General features: G+C 46.1%; 1 protein-coding gene across 1 annotated transcript in view; it reads left to right on the forward strand.

The window, feature by feature from the left end:
* LOC119160792 (O-acyltransferase like protein) overlaps window positions 1–16,696 on the forward strand; it is a 435,386-nt gene that overhangs the window by 102,793 nt on the left and 315,897 nt on the right. The window contains exon 4 of the mRNA XM_037413026.2: window positions 11,981–12,065. Coding sequence (XP_037268923.1) covers window positions 11,981–12,065 — 85 coding nt within the window. The remainder of the gene's footprint in view (window positions 1–11,980; window positions 12,066–16,696) is intronic.

Raw genomic sequence — 16,696 nt, forward strand, 5'->3', positions numbered from 1 at the left:
GGTGAAGGTCCTAAGCAACTCATTCTTCAAAAATTCCCAGGTGGTCAGTGTGGTCTCATGGTTTTCATACCATTATAGTGCCATCATTACCATCATCATTTCTTAATCACCGCGCCGCGCCTCTCGCGCAGCTGGTGCTAGCTCGAGCTGCGCGAGGATTAGAACGAGCTCAGGCACCTGGCGCGTCGGACGTGGGCAGCCACCGCGGCTCCTCTTCAGGCGTGGAATAAAGTGGCGAGATCAGCACGGCCCCGTCTGCCACCTTCGACGCCGTCTCACATCTCTCTTCTCTCGCCGCTACATTGGTGACCCGGAGAACACGCCCTTCGCCGAGCGGCCCGCTGCCATGTTCCCGCAACTCTGCCCGCCAGTGCCGCCGTTCCAATCGACCTACCCCAAGGTATGGTTCATGCAGCTCGATGCCGTTCTGGCGTTGAATGGCGTCACGGACCAGCCGCTGATGCACGCCATTCTTCAAGACGCCCTTCCGGTAGAGTTTCATCATCTCTCTGGCACTTCAACCTCCAGCCAGCAGCCTTACGATGACCTCGGCTCTGCTGTGCTTGCCAGCTATGGCCTCATCTACCACCCGCTGCCGTTCACCCGCGACTTACAGGTTTCGTCTGCGTCGCAGCGTGCGGTACCCTCCGGCCCGAAAGTCTTCACTGACCGGGACCTAACTTCCCCGACTACGTATCCTACAACATCTCGTCCGGCCGCTATCAACGCGAGTCCCGCGTACGAATGCCCATCCGACGAGGTTCAAAACATTCGTGCTGCACGCGACCAGTCAGCCACGAAATCCGACGAGCTTCTTCAATACGTTCCTGTAGCCAACGACCGGGTCGCCCCGATGTGAATTTTTTCGAAGTCCTCGGCCGATTGTCCCTCGGGCACTCTCGCCACCCGCATGTCTTCTCCGGCCTACACAGACCACAATTTCTCAGACATGTCAGACTCCACGACGGCTTCATCGCCGCATGCCCCGGAGTCTGCCAAGACTACGGATATCCTCACGCTCACTATTCGCCCCTTTGTCACGGAGACTTCAGCGTCGAAGATGTCCGAAGGCACCTCCCCACCCACCTCGACGCTCTCTGCGTCCTGCCAGCAGCGACCATCTTCAGCCCCGCAGTCTCCCGCAGCCGAAGTTAAAGTCATAAGCCGTCAACCACAGCCAAACTTCCGAGAGGCTGCGACTATGACTGACGCGGCTGAGGACGACGTACCTGGCGCGCCTATGGTACTGCTGACTACAAATGCCACACATTCTGTAGAGGTTGTCATCGATCATGCAGACTTGCACATCAACCCTCATGCGCGGAGAACCGATGTTCTTTCAGGTGTGCCACCCGGTCCTCCATCATAGCTCACGTCTTCTGAGCTTCACAACTATTCCCCAGAGCATTTGGCGCTGGATGCAGTCCGCCACACAGGCTCGTTGGTAACAACAGCGACGACGTGCGGTCCAACTGCATATCTGCCGCCCTTGATAGTATGCCAACGAAATCGTCACGTTCGGCATAGTACAGAGAGGCCCTTTTTCAAGCCTCTTGCTAAACAGTCATGTGTTGCAGCCTTGGCCTTCAAGACGGCGCAAACACCTACGACGTTTTCCCGACGCAAGGGTGAACCACTTGCCGTGCACATGACTAGCCGCAATGCACGGCGTTTCCGCATCCGTCGACTCGGCCACATGTCTCGGCATGCCGGTCGCAGTGCTACGCGGAGGCCGGTGTTTCATCGACAGAGACGTCCGCATCACCACGACCGCGACGCTGCTCCATGTCGACAGCATGCTCGGCACCCTGTGCGCTGTCCGAGACCCCGCTGTGGCTGTAAAACTTCAGTGCTCGGTCATCATGGGTGCGTTCCAATCTTTCACACTATTTCGCCCACATTGCCGGCGCGAGCTCTTCAGCGCCTGTCCACAGTTCCAGCTGTGGGCACGTTTGTCAGCAGCGTCTACTCGAAACGGCGGGTGCGCATTCGAATGGTCCCGCCGCGTAATTGTGGGATGGACGTGTCTATGAACACAGCGACCCGGCACTTCCTTCTTCGTCCCTTGCGCTTCTCCCAGAGTCGCCCACCGGAGACACACTGCCTACACACTGCCTACTGATGGCCCATAAACTTTGACAACCTGGACTTGCCAAATGAACACTTTATGGATTGCCGTTCATGTATATAGTATTTGTCACTCTCTTTCTTTTTTCATATGCCTTCAAATTGCGCAAAGCGCTAGGAGGGGAGCCCTGTAGTGCCATCATCACCATCATCATTTCTCAATCACCGCGCCGCGCCTCTCGCGCAGCTGGTGCTAGCTCTAACTGCGCGAGGATTAGAACGAGCTCAGGCAGCTGGCGCGTCGGACATGGACAGCCACCACGGCTCCTCTTCAGGCGTGGAATAAAGTGGCGAGATCAGCACGGCCCCGTCTGCTGCCTTCAACGCCGTCTCACGTCTCTCTTCTCTCGCCGCTACACCATGTCTCTCTTCTCTCGCCGCTACACCGCCCTCTACATTGCGCGAAAAGCATCCCAATACTCACTCAAATAAATTAGGCGGGCGTATCTATGAATTGAGCCTAGAAGCGTCATAAAGCGTGAGCAGATGTCGCCCTTTAGAACGAGCGCGAAACGGATATTAAACTTGCCAGACCCCGCCGGTAAACTGTTGCTGCTCCCCAGTCCACTTGGTTTTTTTTCCCTTTAAGTTGTGAATTGTAAAAAAAAATAGCACTAGTGCCAATAACATAGTGGCAATCGTTACAGGGCGCAGTTGCTTGTGTTTAATAAATGTGCAATTTTTAGTAGCAACTGTAGATCTTGTCTATGTTGTGTACACGACAAACATAACTCAAGTTGAACCTTAAGTTTGTACGCCAACTAAGTATTTAACACGCAACCACCGTCATGTTGGTGTGGCGCAGTGGTTAGCGTCTTCGAATGGAAATCCGCAGGTTGCACGTTCGATCCTCCGTGGCGCCTAGTTTTTTTTTTTTTACGGGACGGGTGTTTTTTATACCGTTTTTATAGAATTCTTTTTTATTTTTGTGGCAGCTCGTCACGGTGATTCTGACGTCATTTTGCGCTCAAGTGTTGCCGGCACTGCAGCACCCACCATACCCACCATGCGCCATGGTGGGTGTTTCCCACCATTCACCCACTACATTAATCCACTATAATGGTGGGTGGTGGTTTCCACCATGCCCACCATTCGTTTTTTTTCCGATAGGGATCGCAGCTTCATTTCTTCATCCCACCTGTTTATGGTAGCCACGCGCTCGAATTGGTCGAGCCATTCTTCTGGGTCTTCAGCGGCATAACCATGGAAAGTTGGGGGAACCCGCGGCTGCTGCAGCATGACAGGGCTAGGTGGTTGCGGGGTGCTCATGGTGGCTGTGGAAGCGTCCTTTCGTGGTCGCGTGGGGTCTGGTAGCGGTCCCAACTCAGGTGGCAGGTTTCGGAGGCGGCGACTGCTTCGAGTATCTGTGTCTTCAGCGTCCTCGTTCTCTGCAGTAGCTGTTTTAAGGTCGTTTTTGTGCATACCCCGCACCTCCACCAGATGTCACGTAAGAGTGAGGGTAGCCCGAAGACAGGAGACCGGGAGGTTAGTAGAAATAGAAGGAGATCCGTTTATTTGGCGGACTTGCGCTCACTAAAGGAAAACAGACACACCGGCTTAGCGGGAGGCGAACAGCGCGTTCGACGGCCGTCGGGTAACAGAAATGTCCCACTGGAACGCAAAGCGTGTTCGACGGCCGTCGGGTAATAGAAATGTCCCACTGGAACGCAAGGCGCGTTCGGCGGCCGTCGGGTAACAGAAATGTTCCACTGGAACGCAAGGCGCGTTCACGATCCGAGATACAGACGCCGTAGCGTCTGGCGCTATCTCGTTATCAACGAATGGTCGACGTGCGGGCCATGATCTTCGCAGATGAGTCGCGGTGCATCCTGGACCATGATAAGGCCACGTGCTGGCGGTATCGGCGTGCGCAACACTATCCACAATACGCCTCGCGGCAATATCAAGACTTCACGAACTTATTCATTCAAAGATATTACGTTCTAAAATATACACAATAAGAATACAAGGAAAGGAACCGGGAACAAAAGTTACGCGAATCAGGAGCCACAGGATTTGAACCCATGAATCGATTTCAGTGGACGTTGTATTGAAGGAGCATGGACGTGAAATTTCAAAATCGAGATATGCCCTAGATTAAGTGTGTAAATCCTCTTGGCCAAATTTGAATGACGTTCATTGCGTGCAAGTTATGTTATTTCAACGGCAAACAGCGTAAGGGGGGCCTAATGAAAAATGAAGTGCCCCTGCGATATCGACACTATAGTGCTACGTGGTCGGCCTGCTACATTTCACGCATACCACACTTAGTGACGCGCTATTAGCCATGACGTCGACAATTCGAGTGTTCGTTTTCTGACATCGATTGGCGCCGAAGCGGGGAAACACCCTCGCTCGTCATGTTTCATTTTCGTCACATTGCTGTGAATATTTTCCTGAAATTACCAAGATGAAAACCACCTATAAAATATCGGTGAAAGTAAAGAGCGTGATTCAGCGTGCACTCGTCAGTCAGGGAATTGGGGAACCGTTGGGAGTTACAGTCGTCTGATTTGAAGCGCGGAAAAAGCGCAATGAGGGTGTCTTTTCAATACTCGTATGCTACACGCCTACACGACCACACGCTATTGAAGGGGAATAGCGTATAGACAGATATCACCGCGAACAAGTAGCACCAAGCACCGTTAACAGTAAATAATCTTTGCGTTCACGTAATACCAGGTTACGGCCACCGTCCCATTGCGAGGATGGATAGGTGGGACCATCTGGAGGCGTAAAGAAGATCATGGCAGAAGGGAACGTATTCTATAACTCCGCTGGTGCGTTTCCCCTATACCGTTATTTCGAGATCAAGCGGAGTCACCACCTGGCGGCAACTGCCTGAAGCGCGCAAGTTTGGATTGCTCAATGCGTCGTCAGCTAGCCACGTCGTGTTTTTTATGTGCGCGTACGTCATGCACGTTCTCAAAGGGTGGTTTTTTTGGTCTTGTCAGCACGAGTGCAACTGTCTGTACGTGCGCCTGAAACAACGTACGGAAGACTTTCATCTTGGTCGGCTGCTGATGCATTGTAATAAGATCGGTGAGTGCAACTATTCAGAGCGCTGTTTATTTTCGTCGTACCCGCCAATAAACAGAATTATTTCAGTGTGGGTGCTGCTTTCTGCTTTAAGCACATATAAAACAATCTTGAAATCCTTTCAAACATTAGGACTATCAAACGGTGCGTGAACTTAGCGTTTAGCCACTCGATTGTTAAAAAAAATGCCACCCTTCCCAGAAGGGAATCCTAAGGAAATGCGAATACATTGCGTAGCGTCCATAACGGCGCTGCCCACGTTAGAACCCAGCGTTAAAAAAATGTTTTTTTTCCTTACATTGTGCAGCCAATAGGGCCATTCGCCGCTCTAGTAGTTCGCCAGCTCCAGAAGCTAGCCAGCAAGGTTAAACGTACTATTAGGTGGTCAAAACAAATAGCGTTCTCGGCTAGGCGTTGAAGTTTTGCAGCGGGGTCTGGAGCACACATTTGCGGATGTTTTTAAGAGGTGCCCAGCCAGCGAATGGTGGTGGTGGTAGTGGTTAGAAGATGAGAAAAGGCACCTAATTTCTGCAACCCGGTCGGATTCACGGCGCAGTGCCTGGCGAATGGCCAAGAGCGAGGCTCGAGCGGACGGGAAAGTGGTGCGCAAGGAGGAGAGAGAGTGAACAGCGAGAGTAGGAGCGGCGATGCACTGCACCTACCCTCTAATACGTTCTCTCGACCAGGTTGCAGAAATCAGGTGCCTTTTCTCATCATCTAACCACTACCACCGCGTGCTCCGGTTGGTAGGGGTGAGGATAAGCGCGTGCGCTCACAGGTGTTGCTGAGAGCTGCCGACGCCAAAGCGTGACTTGAGGGGGAGGAGGGGGTTAGGATTGCTAGAGATGCGCGCGCCCGCCGCGGTTGCTATGAGAGAGGGTGGTGGATGGATTCCGACGTATGCCTAAGCCCGACTAAGAAATGCGTTCGCATTCAAAACGAGGCTCTAGTCCACGCCCTTTCGCGCTGTTAGTAGATGTATTGACGCGTTGATCACATGCAAGGGGATGAGGCTTTCGTCGGCAAACACGGTGGCTATGCTAGTGCACCCCAGCTACGGTGCCTGGCTGTACACACCGAGGTTCACTCTCCAAACAATCCCCATTCATTGGAAGAAGCCAAATAGAAAGAAAGAAAAAGTCAGGCGGAGTAGGAAGACTATACAATAAACACATTTCACTGAGGCAGCCAAGGCTTTAATTAGAGTAAGAATTGTGCGAAGAGTAAGCTATCATGATGGCGATGCAAAGTGGAAGTTTCTTGCACTGGTGAATCGTTTTGGGGAAGAACACCATCCTAAAGAAATTCATTCTGCATCTTATCTTTTTGAATTTAAAGTCATTATCAAGACGTTGTGATATGCAGTCAAGAATGTGCCACTCCGGGTTTAAAGAAATTTCAATCCTAGGTATTGCCTTCACTGTTGCAGTGGCTCCCAGTCAAGAAACACTGAAGTTGAGGAATAAATGGCACGAAAAATTCTCACAGTAAAACTCAAAATCTGTTAAACCCTTTGATTTCCCACCTGCTGCCAAGGATTCCTACCACAACAAGCACATAAAGTAATGGTGTACAGTTAGTTTCGAGGGGCTGTAGGGCACCCAACATTTTATATATTCTGTGTTAGGCGGGTTAATTCTTTTGAATTTACAAATAAGGTGGCAAAACGTGAGCATGTTTGATCGGGCACTTGTTTTATAATTGAATATTTTATGAACACGCGGGCAGCCTGGGAGTCGGGAAACTGGCACACGCGCGATCTCTGACGTAAAAAGCAGCTAGCTGTGCGAGCGTCTGTATTCGGGCGAACAATATTGTTACGGGTTCAGCTCTGTGTGAAATCAAGATATCTGAGCTTTCTTAAACTTGACACCAGAAATGAATTATTTGCAACAGCCGAAACATTCGTAGTAGATGGCAGTTTCACTCAATCCACGTCACTCGCGCCTGGCGGTCACCGGCAGCTGGCGGGATTTACAGTCAGCGACTTGTATAGGACTGTATTGCTCTTAAATATTCTTCTACGCCGCCCTTTTCATACATTTATTAGCATAAAAACTGTATTTCTCTCTTTTGCTGAAAAGCACAAACCGTTGAAGGACCATACCGTTGTCCCTTAATACAAGAGCACCTTTTAGCAGTAACATATTTTTAGCATTTCTTAATATCTTTATATTTTTAGCACGCGAGAAGGTCATAGAATTCCGACTCGTGGAATTCCTTTCTACTCTGTATGTAGCGATGGCCATTTTAAGTTATTCTGTCGTGCTCACAAACCTGCATGAACATAGCGTATGAGCGTGTTTGTTCTTGTATGTTGTTGCTCTGCAGCGCCGTTTAGAAAAATCCTGGGCCATTTGTTGGGGTTATGTTTCAAAAGCTTATTTATGTTGCTATAAGCGCTAAAATTGCAGACTTGACGAGCCATCTTGAGAAAACAGAAAATAGAATATCAAATTCCGAAGCTCACCTGGCCAAAGTAGAAGAGAAGGTGGAGCCATCATACCACGCATCTAAGGCAGCTGGCCATTTATGGTCGGCTATGTCCAAAAGTCAGTAGACTAAAGAGTCAGCATAAGTTAAGATAGTTGACTTAGAAAATTGTATCAGGAGGTATAAATTGATAGTTTTCTGGCGACCAAGCGTTCCAAGTGAGTCTGAAGCAATGTTGTGTGAAAAAGCTAACAACGAAATTTTTGCACAAAAGCTTGGCGTGAACTGCACTTCTGTTGGTGGCATTCATAGGCTTGGTAAATTTCGGGCGAACTGACCAATCGTTTTGTTCTTTCAAGACTACAGAAAAAAAGAAGCAGTGCAGCGTGGCACATCAAAGCTGGGAGGTACAAAGATATATTTACAAAATGATTACTGCGCAGACACGCTCTGTAAACGTAAGCTTCTCTGGACTAGTGCTAAAGATGACAAAGACGAAGGCAAAATAATAGGTTTGGTGCATGATAAGCTGCGCATCCAAGACCATTTGTACGCATGGGACGATGCTAATATCATACGCACGTCAATATAAAACAAAACAAAAAGACCCTACTGTCCCCGAGCTTGCAATAGAAGATGCAACAGCAACGCCTCATCTCGCGCAATGCTAGAAGCGTGGTAAATGAAACGGATGCACTTGAATCTTTATCACTCTTATACGACCCACATTTCGGTGCTGTCCGTGAAACTTGGCTTCATGCTAACATTCGCGATGATGAAATTACACCACCAGGGTACTGCTTGTATCAGCGCGAGAGAGGTTCTCGAAGAGGAGGCACGGCTGTTATTGCAAAACATTCTGAGCACAAAACCATCGGAGATCAAAATTTTGACCATGAAAGTTTGTTGCTAAGCGTGTGTTTTTGTGGAATTCAATTTTTTCTTTGTGCAGTATACCACCCGTCTGACTCAAATGATGTTTACTTGCAGAAACTGCATGAACATACCTAGCCTATGTGATAAAAATATAATCTTGAAAGGTTATTTTAACCTTCCTGAATATATTGAGAACAATTAAACAATAGATATTCCGAAAGTATTGATGTTCCAGTGAATAGGATCTGTCGTTTAAATTCAGAGCAGATGGTGCGTCAGTGCAAACGTGGTAAATCCATCTTAGATCGACTATTTAAAACAGAATTATATAACGTCGCTACGGTATCAGTGGAGCCAGGAATTCAGGCCACGATGTTGTATTTTTTGTTAGCAGCTAACAAGAAACAGGCTGAAGCCAGCAAAAAAAATTTTAGTGTTTTATAATTTTCAAAACGCTGATGACGTTTCAGTAATAGATTACCTAGATGTATATTTTGACTTTCCAATTGACAATATTGAGATTTCATGAATAAGGTTTTGAGATGCAAAAAAACGCTTCCTATACAAAATTTACGCCTACCGAAATTACTAAATACAACTTATAAATCCTTAGATAACTAGAGATATAATTCACACAAATTGTAAAAATAAACGGCTCTGCAAGCCGAGAAAAATTGGCAGATTCCACGTACTGTGGGAATCGGTGATATGCGGAACCCGAAATGAAAGAGGTTGAACTGTCACATTCAAATCAGCACAACGCTACTGGGCGGACGTAAATTTTGCCATCCATGACTTCTATGTCATGATTATTATGTTGGCGCCTGGCGCTTGTGCTCAGTCGTCAATTCAGATCAAGTAATACAAAATTTTGTACATAAGAAGCAAGCAAAGCGGCCTCGAGCACACTGTTAGCGTAGCGTGTAGTCATACTTTACGTGATACGCATGCCATGGCTATCATGTTTAAACGTGTAATTTATATTCCTCATCAATTCGCGTCATGTAATACAAAATTTGGTGTATGTGAAGCCAGCAAAACAACCGCGAGCGCATCAAGAGCATGGCATGTACTCACGTTCTTACATGACACGCATTTTATTATTTACTTGTCTGGACGTGTCATTTACTTTTGTTGTCTGTACGCGTCACGTAATACCAAATTCGGTGATATGTGAAGTTAGCGAAACGACAGCAAGCGCATCGTGAGCGTGGAATGTAGTCATGTTCTTATATGACACGCATGTCATGATTATCACGTTAGCACCAGTCATATATTTTCGTCATAAATTCTTGTCACGTAATCCCAAATTCGGTGTATGTGACTAGCGAAACGACCATGAGCTCATCATGAGCGTGGAAGGTAGTCATGTGCTTACGTGATATGCAGTTCATGATTTCCACGTGAGGGCCTGTCACTTAGGTTCGCCATGCAGTCATGTCATACCATACCACTTTTGCGATTTATTATGTGAACTAAACCAACGCAAGAGAAGCAAGACCATAACATGTAATTGATGCCATTCATAACATACATATCATAATTTTCTTGTTAGGAATCGTCATTTGTGCTCATCTTTCAGTCATTTTATGCCATACTAATTTTGGTATAGTTTCCATTATCCAAATGGCAGGATAGCTAAAAGTCGTAGGGAGCTATTAGATAGATAGATAGATAGATAGATAAATAGATAGATAGATAGATAGATAGATAGATAGATAGATAGATAGATAGATAGATAGATAGATAGATAGATAGATAGATAGATAGATAGAGAGATAGATATGCTCAAAGTTGCCGCAGTTCGCTAAGAAGTGCTTCACATTTAAAAGTGTCATGCTGTCTTTATTTTGAACTGAGACACAGTCAATTATTAATCTGAGAGTCCCGAAATGCTTCCTTCAACATTTAGCTTTCCTAGTTCATTAGGTGCGACAACCAAAAGTTGTGGTGGTTCCAAAAGAAAGTAGACAGGATGTTTCTAAAATAAAACAAATGGTGATGAGATACCAACTGATGCCTGGCAGATCTCAGGGCGTTTGAATCATTGCTTCAAAAATGTTTTTTATAAGCGATAAATATGTACTCAGGTAGCTCTGAATAAGAGTGTCGCATGGAGGCTTGGTGTAGATGTGCTTAATGTTAGTCCAAAAAAAAAAAAACGTTAGGACCGGATGGTATCACTAATGCTTTGATATATCTCTACACAGAGCAGGCATCTCATTTTCTGACATATATTTTAATTCTGACAATTGCTAAAGGCAAAACTACTTGCGACTGCCGTTTATCACGCACCACTCCCATTCACAACAAGGGTGATCGTTTCTCTGTGAATAAATATCATCCCATATTTCTTACAAGCACATGTAAGTTTTTGGAGCATGTCTTTTCAAAGTACTTTATCGAATTTCTTGAAAAGCGCAATGTATTATCGCCATTCAGGCATGGTTTTATAAAGAACCTGTCTACAGTTACACAGCTTGTGACAAAAGTACATAGTTTTTCACATATCCTTGATATAAATCAAGGCATCAACCTGGGAGCTGGTCAGGTTGATGCCTTGTTTCTGGACTTATTGAAGGCATTTGATAAAGTGCCTCATAGGAAGCCATTACGGAAGCTAGAATATTTTGGTGTCCCTTCAAACGTTAATAAATATTCCGAAAAGTTAATTCGAGCGCGAAAACTTGACACGATCACTCACACATGCACACACCCATGCATCAAACACACAGCGCTCACTTCCAACTGATTTATTCATAGCTCAAGTTTTCGCGCTCGAATTAACTTTTCGGAATGCTCTACCAACTAGCCCAACAACAAGTTCTCTTAGTTAATAAATATATTGGAGCCTTTCGAGACAGGCAGAAGTCTCGAAAGATTTCCCCTAGAACTGTGTCCGATTGGAATGCTCTGCCCTCCACTGTTGTTCATGCCAATTATTTTGTATGCGAACTGGCAAATCCGCATTATGTATCATGATTGTACTTGACATTTTTCTTGTGTTCCTATTTTTATTGTTTTTATTTTTTTTTGCTGTGATTGCGAAGTTTTGTTCTTTCTTTATTGTGATTCTGCGATTGATGTACAACCCCTCCTGCATCAACCACGCGGTGGTCTGCAGTATTGATAGCTAAATAAATAAATAAGTTACATGGCGATGACAAGATAATTGCGCAATAAACTCCTAAATAATTATGTTGGATCACTTGAGCAGTCTGTATGCATTACAGTATGCAAATCATGGCGGCTCTTTTTCTAGCAGTATAATGTGTGTTTTTGAAAATATATCTTTTTTGTTAGACTTTGCATTAATGCAATGAAGCACTCATATCACTTTTAACTACATGTGCATAAGCTGTATGTTATCTTATCATGTGAGGTAAAAAGATAGACGAAAAGAGGATATAATAGCATTGGAGAGTGGTAAAACATTGGTATATATCTTTACGGCTGTTTACTGCACGATGTTAAGACGATTGTCTTATGCATCCTTTTCGTGCAGTGCTTGGCGATGTGGCTCCAGTAAGTGTGAAGTACTGCATGACGGGTGTGCCACAGGAGCTCACTGCGTCCAACATCGCTGTCATGTGAGTTTTCTCTTTGTAATTTTCACAAAACGAACTGTATCGACCAGGACCCAGCTGAAGCCGACTTAATTGAATTGCTCAAGGACAAAGATGTTTATTACGATCGCGATAAGGTAGTAGAATGCATTGCATTAGAATAATTCTACCGGTGCATCGAGAAAAACTTCAAGCTTTGACTGCAGGAGAAGCTTGGTGAAGTACAAAGAAACAAGGCAGCAGAGTTACCCGGCTGGTATTATACTCGCGGAAGGTTGCATTGCAGAGCAGTTCACGTTAAAAAGAATGAAAAAAGAGAGCTTTTTAAAGAAACTTGAAGAACAGAAAGCCACTTCGCACCACAATTTCAGAAAGGACCCGCCTCTTACGAAAGACAGTGCAGAGGAAGGGCAAACGGAAGCGCAGAAATCGAGTGAGGTTTCCAAACAGCGCACTGATACCACGCGGACATTTTAGTCACGGAAGGCGCTAATCTTCTATAACTGCAAAAAGGAAGGGCACCTCGCGGTAAACTGTAAACAAAAGTTTTCATTCGCAACAATTCGAGAATCGGAAAAGAAAATGCGGCTGCTAGAGCAGTATCTGCAGAAAATTAGTCTGAATGGGAAAGCGTGTCAAGCACTTCGAGACTCAGTGGCAACCATGGACGTTGTTCATCCTTCGTTAGTGTCTGCGGACGATTTTACAGGAAAATGCTCGTGGATATGTCAAGTCGCTGAGGAGCAGAGTGATTGCTTACCAGTCGCTACGGTTGTCATTGAAGGCGCGTTCGGTAAGCTTCACACCAAAGCGGCTTTGTCTGCCACGCTTACCGATCGTTTTCATTACCTTTTTTTTAACAACTCTGAGCAGTTTCTCAAAGAGCAGGCTGAATCGTTCTTTGCAAACTTGGGGTACATGGTCTCAAAGAGCAGGCTCAATCGTTCTTCGCAAACTTAGGGTACATGGCTCTCACGCTATTGCAAGCGCGAAAGTTTTCGCAGGAACTTGATCTTGTTCAATGTAGTGAAAAACCGCCTGCAAAAGCGGCCGAGATGCGTGACCCTGCGGCAAGGCGATGGTGCCTCGGACAGGAAATAATCTAGATGAGTCACTGGAGCAGTCACTCGAGCGGCCCGTCGCAGAATCCGTCTCTGTCGGTGAAGGAGACGACATGGCGCCATTGACTGAGAGTGAGAAGGATGCAGTACTCTCGCCTGTATCGGAAAGATGGAGAGAGCTGTTTGAGGTTGATCGGAAAACGCTCATCCGAGAGCTACGTGAGGACCTGTCAATTAAAGCGCTAATATAAAACGTAAAGTTGGGAACAAAGAAAACGAATGTTTCAATTTTTGAGAAGGCATGGCTCCTGTATCTCCTGTATGACAAAGCAGGGCTCCTGTATTTGTGAAGCTACACAAATGTGCAAGGTCGCAAGTATGAACAGCTCTTGGTGCCACAAATGTTTTGTCGCCAACTACTGGAACTGGCGCATGAAAACACGTGGGCAGAACGTCTCGGCATAAAAAAGACCAAGAGTAGAATTTCCCTTGAGTTTTATTGGCCGAATGGGTGAAAGGATTCGAATACTTTGTACGCTCAAGCGGCACTTGTCAGAGAGTGAAAATCCATGACAAGTGGAAGGCACCCGTGAAGGTTCTGCCAATTGTCACAGAACCTTTTCGGCGCCTAGTAATTCACATCGTCGGGCCATTGCCAGACTCAAGGCAAAGTTGTCGGTACATCCTGACAGCGCTCTGTGTAGCCAGAAAATTTCCAGAAGCGATACCACTTAAGGAGCTCGATTTTCCTCATGCCGTGGATGCTCGGCTTTCTATATTCGCACGCGTCAGATTTCTTTCTGAAATTCATTGCGACAATAGGAATGTTTTCACCAACTGCTTTACCTCTACCTTTTTGGATAATTGCGCAACGAAAAAGGTGCAGAGCTCGATTCATCACGCTCAATCTAATCCGGTAGAGCGTATGCATTGCGTTCTGAAACGGTGCTGAGAGCTCTTTGCTACGAACACAAATGCGACTAGGAAGCGTGTAATCATCCCGCTACGTTCGCTTTGAGATCAGCTCCTCATGAGAGCACTGGCTTTAGCTGCAGAGCTTGTGTAAGACAGGAGTTTGAGAACACCAATGCGACTGCTACGCGAGTCCTGGGAGGTATTCGATGAAGACCCTAATGTAGTTGCATATGTTCTAGACCTCCTTCAGAGGTTTCAAAAAGTACAAGATCTTGTGGAAAGCTACATGAAGGCTACAGAAGAGTTGTCGAAGGAGTACCGCGACAAATTTGCGAAGAAACGCACCTTTGAAATGGGTAGTCAGGTAATGCTGCTGCGGCTGTCCAAAAAGAACAAGCTTGAGGTTTATTGGGAAGAACCCGCCAAACTAATATCGAAGGTTTCTGATACTAATTATAAATTGAATTTAGGAAGGCTGCCGAACAAAATTTACCACAGTAACTTGACGAAACTATAAGTTCAAGGTTAGGTGGACGTAAATCTGCTTTTGAATGATTCAGAAGAAGCAGGAGCACAAGTTTGATTTCTAGTGATGTAATAGAAACGAGATCAGATGAAATCTTGGAGCAGTTGAACCTGGAGCCTAGATTAAGTAAAGTCCAGTAGGAGAACTTGAGGAGGATCGTTTTTGAGTTTAAATACGTGTTTTTGGACCGTCCTGGAAACACGACGGTGATTGAACACTATGTCGATCTAACTTGTGAGGATCCAATTTGTAGCAAGCCATATCGATGTTCTCTTGTGAAAAAGCACATTATGAAAGAGGAGATCAATGAAATGCTGTAGTTGAGAGTCATGGTACACAGGGAGAGTGACTATATAGCTCCTTTAATATTGTTTCAAGTGCCGGGAAAAGATTCGAGGCCATGCATTGATTATCGGCGTCTTAACACCATTACTCAAGACCAAACTTGCCGACACCAAATTTAGAGGATATGATGCAAGCTGTATCACAGTGTACTTATATTTCCACGTTAGACCTTGTGCGAGGGTATTGACATGTCCCTCTTACGGAGTGCGCTAGCCGCTATGCCACATTAGTTTTTTCATTCGGAACGTATCGTCCACTTAAGCTGAGCTCTAGTTTGAAAAATGCGTCCTTTTGTTTTTCAGGCTTAATGAACCACGTTCTAATGACCTCTCCGAGTTCGTTCTGTCGTATCATGAAGATGTCGCCATCTTCTCGAATAGCTTAGAAGAACATGTAGAACATTTACGAGTCGTGCTCAACAGGTTGAAACAAGCTGGTCTTGCCGCGAAACCGACTAAACGTCACCTAGGCTGCGGCAAGGTGTCTTACCTGAGACACGTTGTGGGGCGTGAGCGGTGTTGACCTTAAAACATTGAGGCAGCCGCCGTCATGAACTATCCACGACCAACCACAAAATCTGATATGAAGGCTTTCTAAGGCCTAGATAGATACCATCAGCCTTCCCTTCAAAACTACTTTAACATTGCCAGCCCACTAACTGACGCACTTCGAAAGTCCGAGCCGGTTAAAGTGGTGTAGGACTCGGAAAAAGGGAATGCATTTTGCAAGCTGAAACAAACCCAAAACGAAAAACCCGTTCTCATGACACCCAACTTTTCTAAGGGTTTTGCCATTAGGTACAGTGCGAGTGATGGCAGCATAGGAGTCATAAAATGCCCGGAAGACAGCACTGGTAACGAAAGGCCAGTTTTGTATTTAGGTCGAAAACTTAGCTGCAGGGAACAGGCATACAGTACCTCTGAAAAGGAAGGCGTTTGCCTCGTTTGGGTCGTTCAAAAGCTAGCTTGTTAAGTCCCCGTTTCAAGGTTTGTGGTCGAAATGAACCACTGTCCTCTAAGCAGCCTAAATAACATGTCACCTAAATGTGGCCTTTTACTCCAATTATACTCCAACCGAATAGCTTAGATGTTCGCTACAAAAAAAGGAGAGCTAAACGCTAATGCAGACGAATTGAGCCATGCGTTTTAGTTAGTACCTTCTCCACCTTTCGGTATTTCGCTGGCGAGTCAGGGCAAAATTTTGTCCTCATCACAGCCTTTGCTGAGCACTCTCGTCCACAGTGATCTCAAAGGGCCAACTTGATGTTGTATTCTATTTCATTACGTTGTTGTACGTGTGAAAATTTGAGTTCTCATTTTAAGAGTCTTGTGTCCCACATGTACCTCTTTATGTAGAGGGAACGAAATCCTGATGGACACGCAGCTAGGTATATGTTGTACTAACATTTCTTTGGTGTTCTGTCGGGTAACCGAGGGCACTTGCTTGTGTCGTGCGTTGTCTGTAGTCGAACCGTGCTTGACAAGTTGCAGAACCATCGACAAGTGCTGAGACCGAAAATGGTGAGAAGAGATGAGTGAAGCTAGTCGACAGGTTTTGGCGACAAGCCAGAGGAGCTGGGATTCATCCTCAAAACTTGAATGTGTTCACGAAACTGTGCCTGGAGCTACATCTTCCCCATGGCCCTGAAGGCGAACCTGGAGGGACCTGGCGAATGAGCGTGCCCGACATTCGATCCACTTGGAAGCAGCTCGTCTTTCCGGCGCATTTCCTGATGGTGGTGGGGGAGCTGTTACGCCTGGGAGTCTAGACCGAACGTCATTGCCTCTTCTCTGCAAAAGCAATCTGTG

This window comes from Rhipicephalus microplus, chromosome X (genome assembly GCF_043290135.1).
Source record: "Rhipicephalus microplus isolate Deutch F79 chromosome X, USDA_Rmic, whole genome shotgun sequence".
NCBI classification, from domain to species: Eukaryota; Metazoa; Arthropoda; class Arachnida; order Ixodida; family Ixodidae; genus Rhipicephalus; species Rhipicephalus microplus.